Source organism: Bos indicus x Bos taurus, chromosome 20, assembly GCF_003369695.1.
Source record: "Bos indicus x Bos taurus breed Angus x Brahman F1 hybrid chromosome 20, Bos_hybrid_MaternalHap_v2.0, whole genome shotgun sequence".
NCBI classification, from domain to species: Eukaryota; Metazoa; Chordata; class Mammalia; order Artiodactyla; family Bovidae; genus Bos; species Bos indicus x Bos taurus.
Window position 1 is genome coordinate 59062336 of NC_040095.1, and position 25369 is coordinate 59087704.

The 25369-nt window shown below is 40.4% G+C and overlaps 1 protein-coding gene across 2 annotated transcripts in view; it reads left to right on the forward strand.

The window, feature by feature from the left end:
* Nucleotides 1-25369, forward strand: part of DNAH5 (dynein axonemal heavy chain 5) — a 324445-nt gene that overhangs the window by 176714 nt on the left and 122362 nt on the right. For both annotated transcript variants that reach the window (XM_027520119.1, XM_027520118.1), the window contains exons 42-49: nt 6182-6328; nt 9358-9599; nt 11835-12011; nt 12463-12664; nt 14486-14628; nt 15591-15725; nt 24354-24476; nt 24653-24866. In XM_027520119.1, coding sequence (XP_027375920.1) covers nt 6182-6328; nt 9358-9599; nt 11835-12011; nt 12463-12664; nt 14486-14628; nt 15591-15725; nt 24354-24476; nt 24653-24866 — 1383 coding nt within the window. The remainder of the gene's footprint in view (nt 1-6181; nt 6329-9357; nt 9600-11834; nt 12012-12462; nt 12665-14485; nt 14629-15590; nt 15726-24353; nt 24477-24652; nt 24867-25369) is intronic.

Below are 25369 nucleotides of genomic sequence, written 5' to 3' on the forward strand. Positions count from 1 at the left end.
TTGGGTTGGGAAAATCCCCTGGAGAAGGGAAAGGCTACCCACTCCAGTATTCTGGCCTGGAGAATTCCATGGACTGTATAGTCCATGGAGTCGCAAAGAGTCAGACAGCACAGAGCGACTTTCACTTTCACTATCTCCTGGAGCTTGCTCAAACTCATATTCATTGAGTCGGTGATGCATCCAGCCATCTCATCCTCTGTTGTAGCCATCTCCTCCTGCCTCCAATCTTTCCCAGCATCAGCATCTTTTCCAAAGAGTCATCTCTTTGCATCAGGTAGCCAAAGTATTGGAGCTTCTGCTGAAGCTGTTTCTCTGAGCTTGACTTTTTAGATGCCACATATAAGTGATACCACACAGTATCTGTCTTTCTGTGTCTGAATTATTTCATTTAGCATGATATCCTCAAAGTCCATCCATGTTTTCACAAATGGCAGGATGTTCTTTTTTGTGGATGAACAATATTCCATTGCATATGTGTGCCACATCTTCTTTATTCATTCATTCATGGGCAGACACAAGATTGTTTCTGTATCTTGGATTTTCTGAATTATGCAAACATTTTTTTTAAAGTGATTTCATGGACTGTGTTATATGTTTTCCATATGTTATGCCATTTAGTTTTCAAAATGATCTTGAGATGTGACTACTGTTATCTCCATTTTGGACAAAAAGTCAAGATTCAACTTTAGAAATACTCAACATCAAAAAGATGGTAAATAATGAGACTCTAAGTTAAGGTCAGAGCCCATTAAGGTAAAACCCAGAATTTTCCCAGCATACCATACCATTTTGCAATTATGACTTAATATAAGATGCTCCAGTACTCTTGCCAGGAAAATCCCATGAGCAGAGGAGCCTGGTAGGCTGCAGTCCATGGGGTCGCTAAGAGTCGGACATGGCTGAGCGACTTCACTTTCGCTTTTCACTTTCATACATTGGAGAAGGAAATGGCAACCCACTCCAGTGTTCTTGCCTGGGGAACCTCAGGGACGGGGGAGCCTGGTGGGCTGCCGTCTATGGGGTCGCACGGAGTCAGACACGACTGAAGCAACTTAGCATCAGCAGCAGCAAGATGCTTAATATATGACATATAAGATCCAGGTCTCCCACATTGTGGGTGGATTCTTTACCAGCTGAACCACCAAGGAAGCCCAAGAAGACTGGAGTGGGTAGCCTATCCCAGGAGACCTTCCCAACCCAGGAATCAAACTGGGGTCTTCTGCATTGCAGGCAGATTCTTCACCAGCTGAGCTATCAGGGAAGCCCCAATATAAGATGCTATTGCTAAGTCACTTCAGTTGTGTCCGACTCTGTGCAACCCCATAGATGGCAGCCCACCAGGCTTCCCCATCCCTGGGATTCTCCAGGCAAGAACACTGGAGTGGGTTGCCATTTCCTTCTCCAATGCATGAAAGAGAAAAGTGAAAGTGAAGTCAGTCAGTTGTGTCCGACCCTCAGCGACCCCATGGACTACAGCCTTCCAGGCTCCTCCATCCATGGGATTTTCCAGGCAAGAGTACTGGAGTGGGGTGCCATTGCCTTCTCCGATATAAGATGCTACCTCTCAATAAATATAATTCCAAACCTGATTCTTAAATTCTATGTGCTGAAAAACCACCCTCACTGTAAACTAATTTCCTGCCCCAAATCAGATATTTTTCTTGAGAAGTGAAATCAGTGCACTTAATTTCCAGATGTCTCTAAGCCTTATATCTAAGCCCCTAACCCAGGGTCATCTAAGCATAATGGCTATTGCCTTGTTCACAATTATCCTTGTATTCTCTCGTTCTTATGAAACATTGATGACTTTCTTCTTAAAAGTATTGGCAACAATGGTCATGGCAGATAAGTTCCAAAATTTCACAGAACTTTGGCTGTTAGAATGCACCATGCATTGTCCCACAGGGAAAAGCTGCTTGGCTGGGTTTCTGGTCAGCTTTTGGAGCCTCAGTGCACTGATATTGGCTGCTAGTGATGGTGTGTATTTGTTCTAGGGTCCTGCACATGTTGGATTTAGTCTGTTTCCTCAACCATAGGATGAAGTGAATTCTGTACAATAGGACTCTACGTGGGGGTCATCACACTGAGACAGGATTATACTCTCAGCCAGCACCTACCTCCACTAAAACTGAGATTTCACACCTGCAGGACTTTGTCATGTAATTTTCATGTGTGCTATTAAAATTCTGTTTGGGGATCTTTATATAGCATTAAAATGATGTATTCCCTCTCTTAAACTATGCTTAATAATACTTTTGTTGGTATGAAGCTGCCTTCTCTTAATAAACTACAAATGTGCTGGGTACAGTTACCTGAGCAAAATGAGTTGGGGTGGTGGTGGTTTAGTTGTGTCTGATTCTTGCATTCCCAGAGTGGGTAGCCCACCAGACTCCTCTGTCCATGGGATTTCCCAGACAAGAGTATTGAAGTGGGTTGCCATTTCGTTCTTCAGGGGATCTTCCCGACCCATGGACTGAACCTGGGTCTCCTGCATTGTGGGCAAATTCTTTACCAACTGAGCCACCTGGGAAGCCCCAGGGTCTTAAAATGAGTACTAAATATTAAATGACATAGATATATTATGTATAATATATCTAAACTATGTACTCAATCAATATGGCATCACTGGCTTTGGAGAAGGTCTTTGCAAAAATGAATAAATTATTAGACTACTTGCTGTTTATTGACTCGTTCTTGGTTTTAGTTTGCAATACTTTGGTGCGGTCTCAAAACCCCAATGATCTCAGTTTGTTTCCAAGGCAAGGCATTCAACAACACAGTAATCCAAATCTATGCCCCAACCACTAATGTTGATGAAGCCAAAGTTGAATAGTTCTACAAAGACCTACAAGACTTTCTAGAACTAACACCAAGCAGGCATGAAAGAAAAATTGCCATGTCTTGAAAGAGTTTACAGTGAAGTGAAGTGTCACAGATAATTAGAACTCAGCATAGAAGATTGGATGTGGGGAAGATGTGGACAACTATGGTGTGAGCAGAGGCAAAGGAGATCAGAACCTTTCTAAGGAATTCTAGAAAGACTTACAGAGCAGATGCTACTTCATCTAAGGTTTGAGGGTTAAATAGCAGATGGATAAAAGGTATTCTTAGCAGAATGAATGGGCTGAGTAGACAGAAGGGACTGGTGAAAGCCTGACATACCAGGGGAAGTGCTCTGGTATGGATAAGATGTAATTTGTGTTGTGGGGGTGGGCGAGGGGAGATGCGGAGGGGTAACCAATGCTATTGGTGCCCAGGGCCACCTCCCTTTGACCCTCCCCTGCTACAGATACAACCGTTGGACAGTTTCTCCCCCAAACACCAGTGGTATCTCTGAGTTTGTCAGCCTTATTCCTTTCCAGTTCCTGGGAATTGGCTCAGCCTGGAAGAAGGGATTGGGTGGGATGTTATTTTCCTGAGGCAGCCATACCCTCAACCAATATGGCGGAAAGAGTGGAAGGCAAATGTCCATCTCCTCCTGTCTCCTAGAGGGACACTCCGTCTGTGGCCAGCTCACCAACAAGCTCTTTATTGGCTTTCTCTCCTTCTCTGTTTCACTGTCTTTCACCCAAATTCAAACTCCCAGTTCCCCTGTCTTTATCTCAGGCTTTGCTTCTGGAGGAACTCAAATTTGAAGCAAGGGCACAGCATGAGAAGCTTTATAACTTTAGCTGAACTCTTAGATTTTATCCTGTGGGTGATGGGAAGCCGTAGAGCTGAGGAATGGTGTGATTAGCCCTTTGTGCCATGAAGAGCACAGACTGTGGACAGGAGGGGCCGTCTAGGGTTCTCCATAAGGAGGACCTAAGGAGCGGACAGCAAGAAAAGAATGCTTACTCTGGGGCAGAGTCCAGGAAGGTGGAAAGAATTAAGAAGAATCAGTTTAACTAACATTTGAAAAGTCAAGCATTTTTTTTTTTCCTTACAGTGCTCGTATAAAAATACTATGGGATTTTAAATGAAAATGATACAATTCAACCTACAACAATAATGGAATAATTTGTGATAGTTTCTCTTATATGAGCAACAGACCAAGTCCAGTTTTCATCTATGCTGCTGTCAGACATCTGAAGAGTTTGCTGGCCTTTTGTAAAGTGTGATTAGATTTTTTAAAAAAAGTTTTGCTAGTCTTATGGATATCATTTATTGAAAAACCTGCATTGTGCCAAAGTTGAGCTTCAGCACTGTAAAATATTGCAAATAATTAACCCTGACTCTTTTTCTGATTTTGGAAAAAGAGAATTATCATTTAATTTTCTAGAAAAGTTTTAATTTAACACCTTGACAGTATGCATATCCATGCTTGTGTGCCTGTGTTTGTCAATCTTTCACATAATATGTGACATTTTAGCCTCTATTTTTATGATTTTGCATTTTAAATCTTAAATTTTTTTATTGAAATATGGTTGATTTACATATTGTATTAGTTTTAGATGTATACAAAGTGATTCCATTGTATATATATTCTTTTCTAGATTCTCCTCCATTATAGGTTATTCAGTTCAGTTCAGTCGCTCAGTCGTGTCCGACTCTTTGCGACCCCATGAACCACAGCACGCCAGGCCTTCCTGTCCATCACCAACTCCTGGAGTCCACCCAAACCCATGTCCATAGAGTCAGTGATGCCATCCAACCATCTCATCCTCTGTCGTCCTCTTCTCCTCCTGCCCTTAATCCCTCCCAGCATCAGGGTCTTTTCCAATGAGTCAGCTCTTCTCATCAGGTGGCCAAAGTACTGGAATTTTCAGCTTCAACATCAGTCCCTCCAATGAACACCCAGGACTGACCTCCTTAAGGATGGACTGGTTGGATCTCCTTGCAGTCCAAGGGACTCTCAAGAGTCTTTTCCAACACCACAGTTCAAAAGCATCAATTCTTCAGTGCTCAGCCTTCTTCACAGTCCAACTCTCACATCCATACATGACCACTGGAAAAACCATAGCCTTGACTAGATGGACCTTTGTTGGCAAAGTAATGTCTCTGCTTTTTAATATGCTAAGTTGGTCATAACTTTCCTTCCAAGGAGCAAGCGTCTTTTAATTTCATGGCTGCAATCACCATCTGCAGTGATTTTGGAGCCCAGAAAAATAAAGTCAGCCACTGTGTCCACTGTTTCCCCATCTATTTGCCATGAAGTGATAAGATATTAAATGTAGCTCCTTGTTCTATACAGTAGGTCCTTGTTGATTATTACATATATGTATAAATATATGTGTATATTTGAATCCTGAACTCTTAATTTATCCCTCCCTGCCCGTCTCCTTTGGTAACCACAAACTTGTTTTATATGTCTCTGAGTCTATTTCTGTTTTTCAAATAAGTTCACTTGTACCATTTTTTAAGATTCCATGTATAATATACTTTAAATCTTTTTATTTGATTTTTTAAAACTTACTATCTATAGTCTCCTATGTACAGAATTCATCTTACTTGAGAATAGTTTCAGAGTTTGAGAGATTTGCATACCTTTTTTGAAGTTGACCACAGAAAAATAATTCTTGATTTTTGTCACATTAATTTAGCTGATTTTTTCCAAATGAGCAAGACCATATCTCAGCAAATGAAAGCTGTTAATGAGGAGAATCAGGCAGTGAATTTCAGATATAAGATTTAAAGTGTGTGCATGCATGCTTCGTCCTTCAATTGTTTCTGACTCTTTATGATCCCATGGACTGTAGCCCACCAGGCTCCTCTGTCCATGGAATTCTGCAGGCAAGAATACTGGAGTGGGTTGCCATTCCCTTATCCAGAGGATCTTCCTGACCCAGGGATCGAACCCAGGTCTCCTGCATTGTGGGCAGATTCTTTACCGTCTGAGCCATCAGGGACCCACGATTTAACCTAGTAGACCAGAAACCAAAAGATTTTGAGCTGTGACATTTGAAGCACTTCCAGATTACATTAATTCCTTCGTCAATTCCAGCATGGTATCATTTCCCCCCCTTTTGTAACATGCAATTTTCTTTTCCAGATGATAAAAAAGTGCTTTGGTCAATAACATATAATGAGGATAATTATGATAACTTGGGGTGCAGTAAGATATGTATTTTCAATGTAATTTTGTATTTTTCATGTTTTGAATATCTGCTGACAGATAGTACACTGCAAACTGGTGCAGTGTTGCCTAATGATGGTTCATTCTACATGTGAGTTGTTTAAAATCTGGATTTACTTGGTATAGATTGTGGAAAACCACATCGGGAAATGAGGATGAATCCTAAAGCGATTACAGCCCCACAGATGTTCGGTCGGCTTGATGTGGCGACAAATGATTGGACCGATGGGATATTTTCTACTCTTTGGAGGAAAACATTGAGGGCTAAGAAAGGTAGGAGATGAATTACAAGTGTAATTTTTTATTTTTAAATTTTTATTGGAGTAAAGCTGGTTTACCGTTTTGTGTTAGTTTCAGGTGTACAGCAAAGCAAATCAGTTATCCATATACACGTACCAGTTCTTTTTTTAAAAAATTCTTTTCCATATAGGTCATTACAGAGTATTGAGTAGAGCTCCCTGTGCTATACACCAGGTTTTTCTTAGTTATCTATTTTATATATAGCAGTGTGTATGTCCAGCCCAATCTCCCAATGTATCCCTCCTCTCCTCACCTCTGGTAACCATAAGTTTGTTTTCTACATCCATGACTCTAAAGAGAGTATTAGTTTATACTTTTTTTTTTTTGGTAGCACCACACAGCATGCAAGATCTTAGTTCTCCCACCAAGGATTGAACCTCTATCCCCTGGGGTGAAAGCAAGGAGTTTTAGCCACTGGACCACCATAGTCCCTGAATTACAGCTATAATTTTTGACACATGCTTCTAAATAAAAGCCTTGGTAGCTATTTAAAATTAGTAGGGGACTTCCTGGTAGTCCAGTGGCTAAGAATCCATCTTCCAATGCAGGGAACACGGGTTCGATCCCTCGTTGGGGAACTAAAAACCCACATACCAGAGGGAAATTGAGCTTGTGGGCCACAACGAAGACCTAACACAGCCAAATAAATAAATATTAAAAAGAAATAAAATTAATAACATTGTATTTTCTATATAATATCTTATCCAAGACCAAGAAGTCATAAATCAGTATGATATTTGTGAATGTTGAAACACAGAAATGATTGATTAATGTATTTAAAATACCTACCTCCTCCCTTTTTTGGGTTACAAAGGGAATTATTTTCCTTTTGAAAAAATATTTCTATATTCCTGTGATATCTTAGAATGAAATAGCAAAAGCTGTTAAAGAAAACTGATTGTATTAAGTCAAGTGATTTCACCATAACTATTTTCACTGAATATTTAAAAAATGGTACTCATCTCAGTATGGCCTATCTTTAGAAAACCGATTCTCCTGTAAAATCATAGGTGGAAATGAGCTTCTTAGGAAAGAAGACTGTATCAAAAAGAAAGTTTTTGATCATACGTCATTCTCTTTAGATGACATGTGTGTTTGGCTTTAGTTTAAACCAATTCCTTAAAGGCTAGTGGTTCACTCTGAATATTTTCTTACTTAGGGACCCTGCAAACTGAGCCCAGTGGTCCCAGAATATAAGTTCAGATGGAGAAGGTGATGATCAGTTCTCCTCTCACTCCTGAATGAGTAGGAGAAAGCACTGTGAAAGCAATTGCAGGGACACAGGAGGATATAGGAGGAGGGCGGAGACATTTGGGTTCACTTCATGAGTCCATGCCTTGGGAAACAGTGTTCTGTTGAAAAACATTTAAGATGACACCACAGATCTTTCTGAGGGAATGTGATTGATCAACCCAATACCAATGGTGAAAGAGAAAAGAAAATGCTTCATTTCTAGTGTATTAGAAACTGCTGCTGTTTTATGGGAATTAAATACACTTTTGTTTCTGACTTATTCTAGTAATCCTGTGTCACACAGATCCAGTGAGCAAATGTTAACTTAGAGACTAGGCACTCAGAGAGGTGTTTTTTTGTTTTTTTTTTTTTTAACTCTTTTAAAAAAGGGCAACATACACTTTTACTTTCACAGGGACTCTGGCTATCGGATCACAATTTTCCTTAAACTGCTAGTTGAATAAGCATAATTAGGATTTTCTAAGCATTTCATTTGACTCAGAGTACTGCATAATTGTTACAAATAAAAATTAGAACTACAGACTTGGTCATGGTGCTGGTTTGTAAAAGAGAACTAGTGGTTAAAAAATTAAGAGCAACTGTGAAACCGAATACCTAAATTTACAAGGGCATTTCTGTTGGGTGTTCTGCTTATGCTGCTGTCTTTACCTCCAAATATCTCCTGACCTGACGTTTGTTAGTATTTGTGCCTAGTGTCCCTCAGAAAGTGCTCTGTTGGGGACACTCATAACCTCCACCTTGTCACACACAAGCTGTCGCTTCTCAGTCTAGTCCCACTCTCAGCAGTGTCTGGCACAGCTGATCACTCCTTCAAACTCTTCCACCACTTGACATCATGGGTACCTTCCTCTACTTCTGCTTCACTGAGAGGTCGGCCAGAGGGAGGAACCAGCGTAGGAGACCCTGGTTCAGACCCAGAAGTCTGAACGTTCAAGTGCCTCTGTTCTCAGACTTCTTATCTATACACTTATGATCTGGATGAAACTTACCCAGTCCGTGGCTCTCAATGCCATCTCTAAGCTGATCTCTACATTTTAATCTCTAGTCTTTGAATTCCCAACTCAACTGCTCTATGGGTTGTCTTGTTGAACATCTCAAACTCAGCCTGGGCCAACCGGAATGGATTCCTGAAGCCCTGCCTGTCTTTCTGACATCACTCACATCCCTTTCTGCCTTCTTGTCTTTCTAACCAGGTTTGACTTCCTGTTGTTCCTGGAGCATGATCCCCTTAGCTTCTACCTACTTCAGGACCTTTGCAACTACTATTGCCACTGCCTGAAAAATCCTAGTTCTACATCTCTTCATCACATTATTCTGCTCCAGAAATATTTCATGGACTACTTTATCTAAAATGCCCCACCCTCTCATCCTGCTGAATCTTTCTTACATATTTCTTTGTATATTGCTTTGTCATCTCTACCCCTTAGAAAGCAACCTCTGTGACAGGCAGGATGTTGTCTTTTTTATCACCCTATCTCAGGAACAATGCTGATACAGAGAAGGTGCTCAATGAGCATCTTTTCAGGGAACAAATGACTTTTTGTTTTGATTGTGTGCTTTAAACAGCTGCTACATAAAGAACTGGAAGACCCCTATGCAAAGAAATAAGATAATCATTTAGGTCAAAGCTTTATTTAAAAATTAATTAAAATTACATTGTTATGATATTTCTTCAAGCATGGTAGTTATGTATATATGCATATATGTGTCTGTATGCTCTTCCGCCTGCCCTTGGTGGGATGTTTTAGGGGAGCATATCTGGATAGTTCTTGATGGTCCAGTAGACGCCATCTGGATTGAAAATCTGAATTCCGTTTTGGATGATAACAAAACACTAACCCTTGCCAATGGCGATCGGATTCCCATGGCTCCAAACTGCAAGATTGTTTTTGAACCTCATAACATTGACAACGCTTCGCCTGCTACCGTCTCAAGAAATGGGATGGTTTTCATGAGTTCTTCTATCCTTGATTGGAGCCCTATTCTTGAGGTATGATTGGAATCTTTTTTGGTGTAATTAAAGAGGGAAATAGGTCCTTGAGCCTTCCTTTAGAGTGCGCACTGATTTTCCTGCAGACTTCCTGGTGTAATTGCATTTTAATGCTGATGTTTATGGGAGATCCTTGAATGCTCTTGCGACCTTCAGCCCTGGTTGTCCCTTAAAGATTTCTTCAGTGCTCAGGGTTCTTCAGCTCGGGTTGAGGAATCATTGCAAGGCCTAGGTGAATCAATAATCCTACCACACTGTAAATGAATAAGGAAAATTTAAGCAACCGTCTTAGAATATTAACTTGAAGGAGACAATTTATTAAAATTGTATATAAAGAATTTTTACGAGACTCAATAGTAATAATGTTAGTTTTAAGTTTGCACCTGGAAATAATATTTCAGATAATCTCTGTTTAATTCCTGATAAGGTATATTATTTTATTACTACCAGTATATGTTAGATATATTGATTATGGTAAGATTGTAATTGAATGCCTTGCATACTTATATATTTTACTAAATAAATGCCATAACATAAGGCAGAATGCTTACTAAATGAGCCATTAGTACAATCTTTTTTGACACAGTTGGTCAAATTATTATTTTCATTTGAATAAGTTTTTTGGAGATAATTTTGATTTAAAACTTATGAATACATCTTTTAAATTAGGGGATTATAAAGAAAAGTAATTCTGATGTACAGTTGGATATGTCATTAAAAATACTTCTGAAAATTTCAGATTTCACAATTAAATTATCCATCCTTCAAGGAAAATTTAGAACACGAGTTCTCAACTCTGGCTTTGTAAGAATAATCACCAATGGCATTTCTTTAAAATACAGATAACTGTGTCACATCTCAATCTATCAAATTAGAATCTCTGGGGAGAGAGGTGTTCTAAATGTTTTTTAAAAAGTACCACAGTGGATTCAGGCTTGGTGACCAGGTATACAGCAAACTCCAAGTGAAAATGAATTTGTGATTTTCTCCCAAATACTTCAAATTTACAAAGGTTTTAGAAAATATTTTTACATAATTAGCTAATGAATATTTATAGTTTGCTATTTATGAAATGAGTTTCTATTATATTCTGTCCATGTTGAGGGTGAATAAGACTTTTATATTAATGCTAATTTGCTTACAAATGGTTAGCAAGAAGCAGGACTCATAAATCTCTGACTGGAAATGTTTAGAGGAGGGCAGGGCAGCTCTGAAAGAGTCATTGGAGGGCTGACAATGGAGAAGTTGTGATCATGAGACTCCATGAACCTCTGTGAGTCATGCTGATTACTTGGCTCTGTGTATATTTTCTGCTTCCATCAACTTGAAAGTGCTGTTTTGTTTTTGTCATTGTGCAATCATGTTGAATCCATGAAATTATGGATAACTGAGAATTGCTGTTTTATTGCTTCTGTTCAGAGTCTCTAAGAATGACCTGATTTCTTGATGCCAAGGGAAATTTCCTCATCTGAAGAAAATATTGTTGTGTGTTAAATGGTATTTTGTTCTGAATCACATGCAATTTTCTAATACTGGCTTTCCAACATGACTAAATTCTCCATTTTCCTGAGTATTCTTTGATATTTTTCCTACATTGGTTATTAATTAGATTAGAAGAAGTAAAATTATGATATATCTTTGTCTCCCATTTTGAATAATCTGAGAATGGATTTCCTTTGTTTATCTTTTATTCTTCTTTCTTTTTCTAAATTATTTCCATGTATATGTCTCCTCATTTTCTCCGAGCATATTTTAACCAAGAGTGTAAGACTTTTCCTTTTATCTTGACTTCAAGACCTGAGCTTAGGTGTAGTGTAGCTGAACTTACAGATGCTAGAATCAGACTCTGGACCAGTTTTTTTCCAAATGAATTGGACTTCCCAGGTGGCTCATTGGTAAAGAATCCACCTGTAACGCAGTGGGTTTGATCCCTGGGTTGGGGATGGCCTTGACACCTACAAGCTATGGGATCCTGGGCATGTTACTTAAACTTCTTGGGCCTTAGTTTCCTCATCTGTAGAAGAATAATAACCATCCCTATCTCATAGAATTTTTTTGACATTAAATGAGGTCACACATGAAAGAATTTTATCAAGGCCTGGTACATTACAAGTGCAATATAATCATTAGGTATTATTATTGTTAATTGATATTAAAAAACTCTTGTACCTCAACTGGATTATTTTTCTGGTGTGCCAATAAATTTAATGAATGCATTCATCTGAACACTAACAGGGTTTTCTTAAAAAACGTTTGCCTCAAGAAGCTGAAATTCTTCGTCAGCTGTACACCAAGTCATTTCCAGACCTGTATCGCTTCAGTATTCAGAACTTAGAGCATCAGATGGAGATGCTGGAGGCCTTTGTGGTCCTGCAAAGCATCAACATGCTCCAGGGCCTCATCCCTCCCAAGGTAAATCCCTCAATTTTCTAGAAATTTCTCCCTTGTTAGCTGAGCCACACTTTGCAGAGTGCAAGACTTGAAACTGATTCTTAGAACCATAGGGGGAGGGGAAAGTTTCAATCATGGACTTCACATATTAATGCTGTGTGTGTGTGTGTGTGCATTTATTTTTTTTTAAACAAAGCAAGCACGGTTTGTATTGATCACTTGGGTTCACAGGTTCACAGTCATCTAAAAGGATTCTAAATTTATTTCAGAAACTTGCTTGATATTCCCAGACATCAGTTCTGAATTTGTTCTCCAGTTTTATTCATCTTTTCCTCCTTGTTTTTTTTGGGGGGGGGGCGGGGAGAAAGCTGTTATCCCTTTTAGATCTTTACTGAGATTTTCATTAAGATATCAAAGCCAAGTCTTGGTTTGAGAATGAAGTAATTAAAAGGAAAGTTTCTTGCGCGCACAGGAGCAAGGCGGAGAGGTCACGGCGGAGCACCTAGGCAGACTGTACGTCTTCTCACTGATGTGGAGCGTGGGGGCGGTGCTGGAACCGGACGGCCGGCGCCGCGTGGAGCAGTGGCTGCGCTCCCGGGAGATGCTGGCCCTGGACCTGCCGCCCCTCGAGGGGCCTGACGACTCCATGTTTGACTATTACGTTGGGTCCGATGGTGAGTCCTGGGCTTCTATCCGTCCATCACACGTGGGACCATTTTTTTTTTTTTTTTCAAATGTCTACTATTTTACCTTTTAGCTCTCTACCTGCTGCTGCTGCTGCTAAGTCGCTTCAGTCGTGTCCGACTCTGTGCGACCCCATAGGCGGCAGCCCACTAGGCGCCTCTGTCCCTGGGATTCTCCAGGCAAGAACACTGGAGTGGGTTGCCATTTCCTTCTCCAACACATGAAAGTAAAAAGTAAAAGTGAAGTCACTCAGTCGTGTCCGACTCTTTTAGTGACCCCATGGACTGCAGCCTACCAGGCTCCTCCGTCCTTGGGAGTTTCCAGGAAAGAGTACTGGAGTGGGGTGCCATTGCCTTCTCCAGCTCTCTACCTACCTATTTATTGGTCTATATTTCCAAATGGTAATCAGAACTGTTTGCTGTAAAATTGAAATGGAAATGTTCGTGTGTGTTTGAAAGAGAGCCCATGATTTCTTTTTCATATATTTATTTCAGTTGGGTTCCAAATGCACATTTTCTTGTTGCTAAATATATTGTGTGCTGAACTTTTAATGAGTTAAAAACAAATTAAAAAAATCCCCAAGTCAGATGCATTTCAGCTATTCATTTGATATAATCAGCAACTTTTGTAAAAATTACAGTGTGAAGTATATTTTTATCAAATAGGTGTGAATATTCATAAATATGTGTTTATTTATGTGCCTACATATTTATAAAGTACATATATACACATATATGTTCTACATTTATATGGAATATTTGTATATGGCATTCTCAGTTCAGTTCAGTTCAGTCGCTCAGTCGTGTCCGACTCTTTGTGACCCCATGAATTGCAGCACGCCAGGCCTCCCTGTCCATCACCAACTCCTAGAGTTCACTCAAACTCAGGTCCATCGAGTCAGTGATGCTGTTCAGCCATCTCATCCTCTGTCATCCCCTTCTCCTCCTGCCCCCAATCCCTCCCAGCATCAGGGTCTTTTCCAATGAGTCAACTCTTCGCATGAGGTGGCCAAAGTACTGGAGTTTCAGCTTTAGCATCATTCCTTCCAAAGAAATCCCAGGGCTGATCTCCTTTAGAATGGACTGGTTGGATCTCCTTGCAGTCCAAGGGACTCTCAAGAGTCTTCTCCAACAATGTTATTTTTGGTTTTACAATTAGAAAAGTATGTAATGAAAAATGATTTTAGGTACATACTGTTATCACTGTCCTGATTTTTACACACACTTTATGTTATTAAAAACCTCTTGAGCATCTGTTGGATAGCAAAGAGGGATGTCAAACCAGTCAATCCTAAAGGAAATCAGTCATGAGTATTCATTGGAAAAACTGATGCTGAAGCTCCAATACTTTGGCGAAGAGCTGACTCATTGGAAAAGACCCCGATGTTGGGAAAGATTGAAGGCAGGAGGAGAAGGGGACAACAGAGGATGAGATGGCTGAATGGCATCACCAACTCGATAGACATGAGTTTGGGAAAGCTCGGGGAGATGGTCATGGACAGGGAAGCCTGGCGTGCTGCAGTCCACAGGGTTGAAGAGTCAGGCACAACTTATTGACTGAACAACAAGAACATATTTAAAAAGAGAATTCCAAGATAACTCCTCTATTACCACTTTTGAATAGCTCCTTTGGGAATTTTGACTCAGTGAACACATACTTAAATACTTAGATGTCTGAATTTAATGATTTTTATTTTTTGAGGAGCTTTTGGAAGATGGCTTCATGAGATGTCAAAAATGTCTGCTCTTTATAATTAGGAATTAAATTATTAATAGAAATATGAAGATGTAAGTGTTCTCTGTTCATCTCAGGCAAATGGATGCACTGGAACACATGTACTGAGGAATATGTCTATCCATCTAACACCACCCCAGAATATGGCTCCATCCTGGTGCCAAATGTTGACAACGTGAGAACCGACTTCTTAATTAAAACCATTGCTAAACAGGGCAAGGTATGGCACTTTCAGTTTTATTTAAAATGACACATTTGGAAATGTCACTTGAAAACATGGAGCATCTTGCATTCATTTTAGAATGCTTTTTATTGCTGTTTACAATAAATAAAAATATTACCCAAATTAGTATACTACTTCTTTTATTATTCCTCAGTAACAGTATTAGGGACTTTCCAGGTGACTCAGTGGTAAGGAATTCACCTGCCAATGCAGGAGATGCAAGAGACTTGGGTTGGATCCCTGGGTTGGAAGATGCCCTGGAGAAGGAAATGGCAACCCACTCCAGTATTCTTGCCTGGAAAATTCCATGGACAGAGGAGCCTGGTGGGCTACAGTCCATGGGGTTGCAAAGAGTCAGAGATGACTGAGCATGTATGCAACAATATTAGAGTTGAATAGCTTTAATTCATAATTAATTTTTTCATATATATATATATATATATATATATATATGGCGAGAGAGACAGACAGAGAGAGAATGTGAGTTTTGACTTGTTTCTCCAAAGAGAAATCCTCTCTTTTAGTTATTGTACTATTTTGCCAGGGCTTCTGTAACAAAATGCCACAGCCTTGTGGCTTAATCAGCGCACATTTCTTTCTGTACGGTTCTGGAGGCTTGAAGTTCAGGATGAAGGTGTTGGCTGGTTTAGTTTTTCTGGGGACCTCTCTTTCCTGGCTTCTGGGTGGTTATCTTCTCACTGTGTCCTCCCTCGTCTCTGTGTGTGCATGCCTGTTGCTTCTCTGTGTAGCACAATGTCTTCTTCTAAGGGTACCCGTTAGACTGATAAGAGCACACCTCAATAGTCTCATTTTAGCATAATCATCTTTTTCAAGAATCTATCTCCAGACACAGTCACCTTCTGAAGTACTGGGAGTTAGGGCGTCCTCATATCCACAGCTGAGCCCATGACAGTCATCTTATTGTATTTCTTTTATTTCTTTCTCAATTTCTACTGTAGGCTGTGCTGTTAATTGGTGAACAAGGAACAGCCAAGACAGTCATAATCAAAGGATTTATGTCGAAATATGATCCTGAAAGCCACGTGATCAAGAGTCTGAACTTTTCTTCTGCAACCACCCCACTGATGTTTCAGGTACTGGCTCTTGGGTGCAGCTGACTGAGCCCAGGTTTATGATGAGCTTTGGAGGCTTAAATCTCACGACTGTTCTGATGTACCCACTGAACTTCACCTGCAGTTTCACAGCCATTGTAAATCCTCTACTTATGTTTTCCAGTATCTTTATTATTCAGATTGAAGAGTTCCTGTGACCCCTTAGTTTTGAAAATTCACTAGAATGACTCACAGAATTCAGGAAAATGTTATGTTTATGATTGTGGTTTTATTATAAAAGATATGAATTGGGATCTGACAAAAGGAGAGATGCATAGGAAAAGGTTTGGGAGGGTCTCGAATGTGAACCCTCTTTGTCACAGGATGTATTTACTCTCCAGGCACATCTGTGTACCTCACCAACCAGGATGTCACCTGAGCCTCGGTGAACAGAGCAGAGGTTTTATTAAAGTTTTATTACAGAAGCATGATCAGTTGGCTGCGTGATTGAAGTCAATCTCCAAGCCCCTTCTCCCTGGGAGATGAGCTGATATGACATGGTTTAAAGCCCTAACACTCTAATCATATGGTTAGTCTTTCTGGCATAAGTGGTCTGAAAGACCCACCATTAGTAACAAAGACATCCTTTTTATTCAGGAAATTCCAAGAATTTAGACTCCCACCTAGGGACCAGGACAAAGGCTAGCCACATTCCTTAGTATATGGCAAGGAGTTGGCACATATTTTTACCAGTACCTCTTGGTGGTATTGGGGCTTCCCAGGTGGCACTAGTGTTAAAGGATCCACCTACCAATGTGGGAGACTCAAGAGACACAGGTTCAGTTCCTGGGTCGGAAAGATCCTGTGGTCGGAAATGGCAACCTACTTCAGTATTCTTGCCTGGGAAATCGCATGGACAGAGGAGTCTGGTGGGCTACAAAGTCTGTGGGGTCACACTGAGTCAGACATGACTGAGCTGGTATCTTTCTTGGTAATATTTACCCCTCTCAGGTGGTAAAGACCTGTGTTTTATATGTCTATAACATGAAATACTTATTCATTTCCTGGAAAAGGGCACACATAATCTAGAAAACATCCTGTTTATTAATATAAAATTCATAAACCATGTAATAAATTTCTAGAAGCATTACCATACTGAGGTATAATAATCAGAAGAGTAATAAAGCAGATTTTCAAAGTATTAGCATCTCTTCTCTAGGAGTTCAATTGTTGGATTTACAGCTAATAACCTTTAACCCAGATCCTTCCTATCCTTCAGTAAGAAGGGGGTCTCAGCACTTCACTGTTTATTTTTCTGTTCAGAGCCATCTTGGGGTCATCTGCTCTGTTTAGGGCCTGTTTTGACTGCTGAGCATCAGGGCTTCCTAGTAAGCTAGACTCATTAGTTTTAGAAAGCTTTCAATTAGCCCAACTGCTGTAATTAACTTGCTCATGATAATTTTCAGCCATTCATGCTAAACAAGGGGTGATGGAGCTGAGAGCATTTGTCTCCCATTTACTTGGCTCCAAACCAAATTGAAATTGTAGATGAGAAAATAGATATTGTTCATCCCTCTCGTGTTACCACAATGGCACATGTATCAGGGACCCATGTCTGTTGCTGGACAGATTGTTTTCTTCTGAGCTTCCTTTGTTTTCACCATAGGGTCACTTTCACATGTTTTATCCGTAGGAGGACAGGCTCTATGTCCTTTTCTGCTAGGGACTGTCCAGTTAACTTCTGTTGTCTCAGATAAATAATGAATAGCATCTGCCTCACTAACCAATGTATGAAATCTGAGCAAAAATTACATGGTCACCCTATTTTTAGCTAAGGAATTCAGTTAGTCTTTGAAGAGAGATGATTCTTTTTCTTTCTCAAACAAATATTAATATTTTTGCAAGCAATTCACACGTATCTTTAAAAATGTGAGTAATACAGAAAATAAGAAGAAAGTGAAAATTTCTTGAGGGAATTTCTGAAAAGATTTGTTTCTTTAAAAAATAATCTTAAAGTGTTTTGAATGCAACAGCCATCTTATAAATGCTGACATAGCAATAAGTTTTGGTTTTTAAAAATGAGAATTCTAGGGCTTCCCTGGTGGTTCAGTGGTTAGGAGAGTGCCTTGCTATGCAGGGGAAAGTGAAAGTTGCTCAGTCGTACTGACTCTTTGCGACCCTATGGACTATACAATCCATGGGAGTTTCCTGGTCAGAATACTGGAGTGGGTTGCCGTTCCCTTCTCCAGGGGATCTTCCCAACCCAGGGATCAAACCCAGGTATCCTGCATTGGAGGTGGATTCTTTACCAGCTGAGCCACCATTCACTGGACACCAGTTCAATCCCTGGTCTGGGAAGACCCCACATGTTGCTTAGAATGGCTTTCCTCAACTCCATGCCTGTCTATCTGGATGACTGACCATCTGGTTTTTATGGCTAAAATGGCACTGTCCAACTGGGGTTCACCCAAACATCCCATGTGTGTGTGAGCTGGACAGACTACAAGGTCAGAATCTTTGTTTTGGTGCCACTGATGGCTTAAGGTGATGTCATCATGACTATCATTCTGCTATTTCAGAGTCAAGTTGTTGTCTATTCTTAGAGAACAGCATACATCCCATAGTCCAGGCCCTTCCTAGAGATTTCAACTTTTTACCAATAAGCCAGGTTGAAAGAAGTGATTTTTATGGGCGATCATCCATCTAAGTCAATATTTTACAAATTGTGTTTGATTAATACTAATCTTGGGGTTTCCCTAGTCACTCAGTGGTAAAGAATTCACCTGCTAATGCAGGAGATTCAGGTTTGATCCCTGGGTCAGGAAGCTACCCCAGAGAGGGAAACTGCAACCCAATCCAGTATGCTTGCCTGGGAAGTACCATGGACAGAGGAACCTGGCAGGCTACAATCCATGGGGTTGCAAAAAATCGGACACACCTTAGAGACTAGACAACAACAATACTAATTCTGAGAGTTTTATTTATTTATTTTTTGGCTCATAAATGGATACTTTAGGGATGTAAATAAGAATCTCTTAATGAGCACTGTAAATCAGTCTGAGAGGAGCATTATTTTATGGTATGTGGTTTTTTTTTGTTGTTGTTGTTAACTGAATATGAATGAATGAAGACCATGATGGGCAGGAACAAAGACTGAAAAGGCATATTTAGAAACGAGTCTGGAGAAGTGAGCAGGGAGCATCATGGTGTTCCTTGTAAGCCACTAATAAGGAATCATGGGGATACTGAGCAGGATTGCATCACCACTTAGAAAGTTCATTCTGGCTGCTAATGGGAAAGATAGGTCTGTATTCAGAGAGACTCAAGAGGAGATGGTTATAGGATGCATTCAAATTGGGGCTGAGAAGCAGAACGGACAGGACTTGTTTTTGATTGAGTGGATATTGTTGGAATAGAGGGATAGGAGAGAGAGGAAAAAATTAAAGATGACCCCCGAGTTTCTTATCTTTATTGATCTATGTGTCAAATATTTACTGATAAATATATCATACCAGACACCTTTATAGACACCCAGGAGGCAGTGATGAATAAGATAAACAAGGTGCCTGCACTCCTTTTATTCTAGTGGATGAGACAGACAATATTCCAGTAAATGAATATACCCATTTGATTTTATTAACTGGACTGGGCTTTTATATCACCAGAAGGATGGATGAAGTGGGACAGTAGGTCAAGGAGACCAGGGATTAGGTGGATGGCACAATATTGCAAATATGTTCAGTAACTGATTTCTTTGGGAAACAGCAGAGTCTAGACAAAATTGTAAATCATTCACTAGAGACATTGTCTATAACTTATAAAAAAGTTTCCAGGCCTGACTGGGGGCAGGGTGGGTAATTTACAAGGCTGTGACATTCACTCATTCATATGAGAAAAACAAACAACTAATTTAGAGCATATCATTGTCCAGAGAGGAGGAGATACAGTAAAAAGCAATATTTAAATTATAATAGAACTTAACCACGTTGGAGGGGCTTCCTAGGTGGCGCTAGTGGTGAAGAATGCAGGAGATGTAAGACGCTTGGGTTCGATCCCAGGGTCGAGAAGATCCCCTGGAGGAAGGCATGGTAACCCACCCACTGTAGCCCATCAGGCTCCTTTGTCCAAGAAGAATTTCATGGACAGAGGAGCCTGGTGGGTTACAGTCCAGGGCTCACAGAGTTGGACATGACTGAGTGACTAACACACACACATCCCTTCTTTATTGGATTTCCTTCCCATTTAGGTCACCACGGAGCACTGAGTAGAGTTCTCTGTGCTATACAGTAGGTTCTCATTAGCTACCCATTTTATACACAGTCGTGTATATATGTCAATCCCAATCTCCCAACTCATCCCATCTCCCCTTTCCACATTGGTATCTGTACATTTGTTCTCTACATAGATGCTTCTGTTTATTCCTACAGATTTAATTTTATCTTTTGGTGCCTACATGGATGACACTGTCTCAACCCCCATTATATAAAGAGACCAGCCCTGCTCAGAGTCTCCTTATAATCACAGCCAAAGCTAAACAAGGGGACTTCTCTGGTGGTCAGTCCAGCGATGAGGAATCCCCCTTCCAATGCAGGGGACACGGGTACAATCCCTGGTGAGGGAACTAAGATCCCATATTCTCTGGGGCAACTAAGCCCATGTGCTCTAACTACTGACCCTGCGCTCTAGAGTCCACACTCCACAACTAGAAAAAGCCTGCCATTCACAATGAAGAGCCCGCTCACCATGAAGACCCAGTGCAACCAAAAAAAAAAAAAAAAAAAAGCTAAACGGGGCTACTGTCCAAGAGGCTTCTCAGATCTGTGCTCTGAGCTCCACGGCTGCCACGATCTGAAGACCGTTGTCTCCTCATTCAGAAGTCTGCCCACTGGTGTCTGTGCGTGCTCAGTCGCTTCAGTCGTGTCCGACTCTTTGCGACCCCATGGGCTGTAGCCCTCCAGGCTCCTCTGCCCATGGGATTCCCCAGGCAGGAATACTGGAGTGGAGAATACTGCAATTTCCTCCTCCAAACTGGTGTCTGTAGCCTGACATGATCTGTTTTGGGGCAGATGCAGTCACACTAAATCACTCCTCTCCCCTCAGAAAGTGGAGGACAACACCCTCTTTTTGCTACATTCTAAGCTCAGATGGTACAGGAGGGAACTGCACTCTGCTCTATAAAAAAGTGTCCTAGCAATGTGGAAAGGAACATTAAAACTGATGGAAGGGGTGTTGGAAGGGGGTAATGGGGACACTGGGGAAGAATCCCAGACTACTGACTATAGCATTACCATTTGCATGGAATGTAGTTTGGAAATCAATCAGTTATTCAAATGTATGTGCTCAGTAAGCTGAATCAGCACCGCAGAGAAAACAGAAAGGGCTTCATGGTTCTCGTGCTCTAGAATCTCAGTCTTAAAGATCTCATTTCTTTCCCACTGATTCATGATTTAAGTCATGTTAAAGATAAAACACAGGGACTTCCCTGCTCATCCAGTGGTTAAGACTTTGCCTTCCAATGCAGGGAATGTGGGTTTGATCCCTGGCTGGGGAGCTTAAGATCCCAGATGCCTTGGGGCCAAAAAAAAAGACATAAAACAGAAGCAATATTGCATCAAATTCAATAAGGACTTTAAAAATGGTCCATATAAAAAAAACTTAATAAATAAATAAAGATAACGTATAAGAGAAACTGGAGGTATATTGAGGTAAAATGCATTCTCCACTTATCCAAAAAATAGTTTCCTTATTGTATGATGAAGAACAAATCAGTTAAAATGACTGTAACAATCTTTCAAGATATTAAGTTGGTGCAAAAGTAATTGCAGTTTTTGCATTGTTGAAATTTGCCATTTACTATTGGGATGCATCCTGAAATAAATGTGGTTATGTTATACATCATTTTAATGCACACTTCTCACTTTATGTTTTTTTGCTAATGACTTGTTGCTGTTTATTTTATATTTATTGTAGACTAGGGAAATGATGTTAAACTAAAAGCAAATTCAAGCGACTTTCTTATTCAAGTTCAAAATGGGTTGTACAGCAGTGGAGACAACTGGCAACATCAACAGTGCATTTGGCCAAGGAACTGCTAACAAACAGACAGTGTGGTGGTGGTTCAAGAAGTTTTGCAAAGGAGATGAGAGCCTTGAAGATGAGGAGCATAGTGGCCGTCCATCGGAAGGAGACAACCACCAATTAAGAGAAATCATCAGAGCTGATCCTCTTATAACTACATGAGAAGTTGCTGAAGAACTCAGCGCTGACCATCCTGCAGTCATTTGGCATTTGAAGCAAATTGGAAAGGTGAAAAAGCTTGATAAGTGAGTGTTTCATGACCTGACCGCAAATAAAAAAAAATCATTCTGAAGTGTCGTCTTCTCTTATTCTACTCATCAACAGTGAACCATTTTTCAATCAGATTGTGATGTGTGATGAAAAGTGGATTTTATTCGACAACTGACAATGACCAGCTCAGTGGTTGGACTGAGAAGAAGCTCCAGAGCACTTCCCAAAGCCAAACTTGCACCGAAAAATGGTCATGGTCACTGTTAGGTGGTCTGCTGCCAGTCTGGTCCCCTACAGCTTTCTGAATCCCAGAGAAACCATTACATTTGAGAAGTATGCTCAGCAAATCGATGAGATGCAGTGAGAATGGCAAGTCCTGCAGCCAGCACTGGTCAGCAGAATGGGCCCAATTCTTCTCCACAACAACGCCAACCACACGTCACACAACCAATGCCTCAAAAGTTGAACACATTGGGCTGCAAAATTTTGCCCCATCCCGCGTATTCACCTAATCTCTCACCAACTGACCACCTAAAAAAAAAAATAGTATCTTGAAGTATCTTGACAAACATCTTGACAACTTTTTGCAGGGGAAATGCTTCCACAACCAGCAGGAGGCAGAAAATGCTTTCCAAGAGCTTGTCTAATCCCAAAGTACAGACTTTTACCCTACATGAATAAACCAACTTATTTCTCATTGGCAAAAGTGTGTTGATTGTAATGGTTCCTATTTTGATTAATTCAGATGTGTTTGAGCCTAATTATAATGAGTTAAAGGAGAAGGCAATGGCACCCCACTCCAGTACTCTTGCCTGGAAAATCCCATGGATGGAGGAGCCTTGTGGGCTGCAGTCCATGGGGTCGCTAAGAGTCGGACATGACTGAGCAACTTCACCTCACTTCTCTATAATGAGTTAAAATTCACCATCTGAAACCGCAATTAGATTTGCACCAACCTAATACATCCATGAAATTAGGCCAAGAGAGAAAGGAAAACTTATACAACTGTCCTTGTAAAACTCTCCAGTTTAGCCATTTCAAGTTGTAAGTTTCCATCATCATTTTAATACATAATACCAAGGATATGAAAAAATTTCACCATTTTTAAATGGAAAGGTACATAAATATATCACACTCCATCCAATTACAACACAAATTTCCCATGACAATACAATGGCAAGAAGAATTTCATATCCCCTAACATAAAACCATTTAAAGTAATGTACTAGGCTACATTTAGCTCTCCTTTTCAATGAATTTAAGTGGATAAAGCAATTAATAATCTCTTGACAACTCCCTATGGCAGGTTAGATTCTTCCAGATAGTCTCTTGTCCATTGATAAGAACTCATAGGGACATGAAGATTTTATGTCTTGGGGGGGTCTTCTAAGAGCTAAAAACCAAGGATGGAACAAGTGAGGCAACATGGAGTAATAGCCACATACCTACACTTTCTTCCTCTTCATTATGACCCTAGTGTCTTTGAAATAGCAGGACATTACTAGTAAGCTATAAGAAAGCTAAATTGTCAAAAGCAAAAACAAAGGAGGGAGAAAAATTCAATAGTTTGTGAACCTAGAAGCTGAGATTTCTTCCTGAATTTGGAATTGCTGCCTGTTGAATAGTCACTGAAAACCGTATCTTTGGATTGGTGTCTCCAACTGCATCTCCCCACTTAGATGACCTAGAACATAACAACATCAGCATATCCAAACATAGACATCTCTTCCTCATCACACAGTCTGCACCCACTCCTAGGTGCTCATCGCTGGGATTAACACCAGCTGCCTAGCTGCCTCATCCAAATATTTGAATGCTTGCAGGCATTTCTGAGTTGCTAGTCATGTCTGACTCTGTGTGACCCTATGGACTGTAGCCTACCAGCCTCCTCTGTCCATGGGGACTCTCCAGGCAAGAATACTTGAGTGAGTTGCCATGTCCTCCTCCAAGGGATCTTCCCAACCCAGGGATCAAACCCGGGTCTCCTGCATTGCATGCAGATTCTTTACCTTCTGAGTCACAAGGGAAGCCTGGATATATGTATCTGTGTAGCTAATTCACTTTTCTGTGCAGTAGAAACCAATGCAACATTGTAAAGCAAATATACTGCAATAAAAATGAAAAAAAATGGAAGTCTCATCTAAAAATTTACATTGATTACCACTTTATTTACCTCTAAATAAAACCGATTTTCAAAGGTTATAAATGAATGTTATGCAAGAAAATTTAGGTACCTCATTCTCTGTTTTCCAGAATTAGGGACATTTTGGGGTTTTTATGAGTAATTTCTATCATTTCAAACATTTCTGGAATTTTAAAATAATCGACCGTGTCTTAGGGGATATTTTCACAGATGTTTCTGTTGACCTTTTCATTTAACAGAGGACAATAGAGAGCTATGTGGATAAACGCATGGGCACCACATATGGCCCTCCAGCAGGAAAGAAGATGACTATCTTCATTGATGATGTGAATATGCCAGTAATCAATGAGTGGGGAGACCAGGTATATCAATCCTGTTGGGCATCTTATTTGCTTAGTTCATCATTGATTTATTTTTTGATGAGTAAATGGTTTTCTGTTTTTTTCAACTTGCAATTCCTGAATTCCAATTAAGTCCGTTATTTAGATCCTGGGATATAAAGGAATGACCTTTTAATTCTGAAAGTTGTCTTTCTTAGGTTACTAATGAGATAGTACGACAGCTGCTGGAACAGAATGGATTTTATAATCTAGAGAAGCCTGGGGAGTTTACCAGCATTGTGGACATCCAGTTTTTAGCAGCTATGATCCATCCTGGGGGTGGACGCAATGATATACCACAGCGACTCAAGAGGCAGTTCTCGATATTTAACTGCACGCTACCCTCTGATGCTTCTGTGGACAAGATCTTTGGTAAAATGAATGTCAGTGGGGCGTGGAAGGGGAGAATCCCTGCTTGGGTTGCAATGAGAAAATATCCACCCAGAGGTCCACACAGAGGGGAGCACTGAGTGGTTCCCTAGTCTGCTGTCTTTATCACTTTCAAGAGTGTATTTTGTTTGTAAAAGCATTTTTATGTATTTGTTGAGTTGGGTGTCCAGGTAGATCTTTTATACCTATGTATTTCTTTTTGAAAGATATAATTTTATTTATTTACTTTTGGCTGTGCTAGTTCTTTGATGCTTCTCAGGCTCTTTAGTCGAGGAGAGCTTGGGCTATTTTTGTTGCCGTGTGTAGGCTTCTCATTGCGGTGGCTTCTCTTATTACAGAGCACGGGCTCTAGGGTGAGTGGACTCTCGGGTGAGTGGGCTTCAGTAGCTGTGGTTCCTGAGCTCTGGAGCACAGACTCAATAGTTGTGACATATGGGCTTAGTTGCTCCAGGGCGTGTGAGATCTCCCTAGACCAGGGATTGAGC